The sequence below is a fragment of the Elephantulus edwardii genome, unplaced genomic scaffold, assembly GCF_000299155.1.
Source record: "Elephantulus edwardii isolate Elephantulus edwardi_28Jun2011 unplaced genomic scaffold, EleEdw1.0 scaffold00041, whole genome shotgun sequence".
Lineage (NCBI taxonomy): Eukaryota > Metazoa > Chordata > Mammalia > Macroscelidea > Macroscelididae > Elephantulus > Elephantulus edwardii.
The window spans coordinates 8,023,086-8,025,128 of NW_006399791.1; the positions used below are offsets into that span (position 1 = coordinate 8,023,086).

Consider the following 2,043-nt stretch of genomic DNA (forward strand, 5'->3'; position numbering starts at 1 on the left):
CCTCTGTCATCACCCAGTGTGTCACCATTTAATACCTGAACATAGCTTTCTCACTCCAAATCTGTATTCTCAGGAATCTGTGAGTTTTCTTTTTTTTCTTATTGTGATTTGAGCACATTTATAAAACAAATTGATTTTTCCATTAAAAAAAAGAAATTTATCATATTCCACATTTAGAGGAAAAGCCAGAAAAAACAAGTATGCTGAAAATACATGCATTGCTCCTAACACCAAAGGTGACCACAGGCCCTGTGGTAGCTGAGGTGTTGGCAGATTTTCAACTATCAGAGCAAGACTTTGGACTAATATATTTTTTAAAAGACTTTTAAATAATAAAGAGTTGAATAGTCTTCTCTTTAAAACAAAAGTCTTCCACAATAGACATCAATTAGTCAGAACACTGTATTTCCCTACCAATTACCACGTCAATTTTAGTCAACACCAGTACGTCTACAGTCATTCAAAGTGGCACCTGTATTATTGAAGGGTCCTTCTCTGGCTTAAGCATCTTCATTTAGTAGCACTCAACTATGAAATTCTTCTTGTTGTGTACCATTGAGTCAAAACTGACCCATATCTGACCCTCCAGTAGGTTTTCAGAGGCTGTAAATTGTACAAATTTACAGTAAATTGCCCATCCTTCTCCTATGGAACCACTGGTGAATTTGAACCACATACCTTTGGGTTGGTAGCATAATTCCTTACCACTAGGCCACCAGAGCTCCCTGGAATCAGCCTCCTGGTTGTTACCTTGATCTCTACAACTGGGGAGTAGATACTGGGCTGAATCTGGCTGAGGTCAGCTTGTTTTGATGTCTGCCTCTTCTCAATAATTTCCCATGACCTGTCAAACAGAAGGTTGACCAGCTTGTTGATCATTCTGTAGGGCTCAGGGAGGGAATCCAGCTCCTTATCTGGATCGTTGAAGCCATAATCCTCTTCATCATCCTTAGACCAATCCTTCTCCGATGGAGAAGGCACCTCAAGTGGCCCTTTTTGTATATAAATAGGCCGCTTCATCTTCTGGGTCGGACTTCTTTTGGGTGATGACATCCCAAAAGGCAGCACGTGGAAATCCTGTGAGACTCTAAAAAGGTGACAAAGAAAGTAAGTATAGGCTTACCTAGATAAAAGGGAAGCTACTGAAAGTGCACATGAACAGCCCAATGTGTTCCTGAGACTGGGAATTTACTCAGTTATCACGAGATTGCACCACACTAGCACGTGCTCCTCACGTTAGTAAGGATGCCAACAGAACCTGAATGTGGTATTCCCAACTTCCATGCAAACTCAAGATGACAGATGCTCTGATAAAAAGATAGAAAAATGGCATCTTTGCTGTCTTCCTTTACTTCCTGATAGGAAAGTGGTTGTCTCCTGGACCTAAAGAGAGTTCACTTTCCCTCCTACAACTTATATCTTCTGTTTCTCTTCAAAAGACTATGTTGAAGCTGATGGGACAGCTTATGACTGTCTCTAGCCCATCTTTTCTTCTACCTTAATGGCCTAGTGGTAAGAAACTGTGCTGTAATCCCAAAGGGACGTGATTCAGATCCACTAGCTGCTCCGCAGAAGAAGAATGGGAAATCTCCTGTGTGATTACTGCCTCTGAAAACCACTGGAGAGTCAACTATGGGTCAGTTCTGACTGAATGATACACAACAACAATAGTCAGGCGCCAGCACAGGCACTTCCAGTCATGTTGTTTCATTTGCTTCCTTCTCTATTCCTGCTCCTTCCAAATTAAGAAAGGGGGAAAAGATCACAGATCAAAAAAATTAAATATTTACAAATTTAAACTGTCCACTCTGAGTGTGCATGTGTGTGCAAAAGTTCAAATCTATAAAAATAGAATTATATGGTTGTTGTTCTTGTTATGTGCCATCGAGTTGCTTGTGACTCATAGCGACCCTATGTACATCAGCCCTAAACTCTGCTCTGTCCTGTGCCACTCTCACTGTCTCTGACACTCCCATCCCGATTATCCCAGTCACTGAATCAATCCACCTCATAGAGGGCCTTCCCTTCCTGCGCCGTCCCTCC

At 41.6% G+C, this 2,043-nt stretch overlaps 1 protein-coding gene across 1 annotated transcript in view; it reads right to left on the reverse strand.

Annotated features, from left to right (window-relative positions):
• The window catches only part of WDR93 (WD repeat domain 93), a 59,062-nt gene extending 58,009 nt beyond the window's left edge, over window positions 1-1,053 (reverse strand). Inside the window, exon 1 of the mRNA XM_006885223.1 lies at window positions 751-1,053. Coding sequence (XP_006885285.1) covers window positions 751-1,053 — 303 coding nt within the window. The remainder of the gene's footprint in view (window positions 1-750) is intronic.
• Window positions 1,054-2,043: the final 990 nt, after the last annotated feature.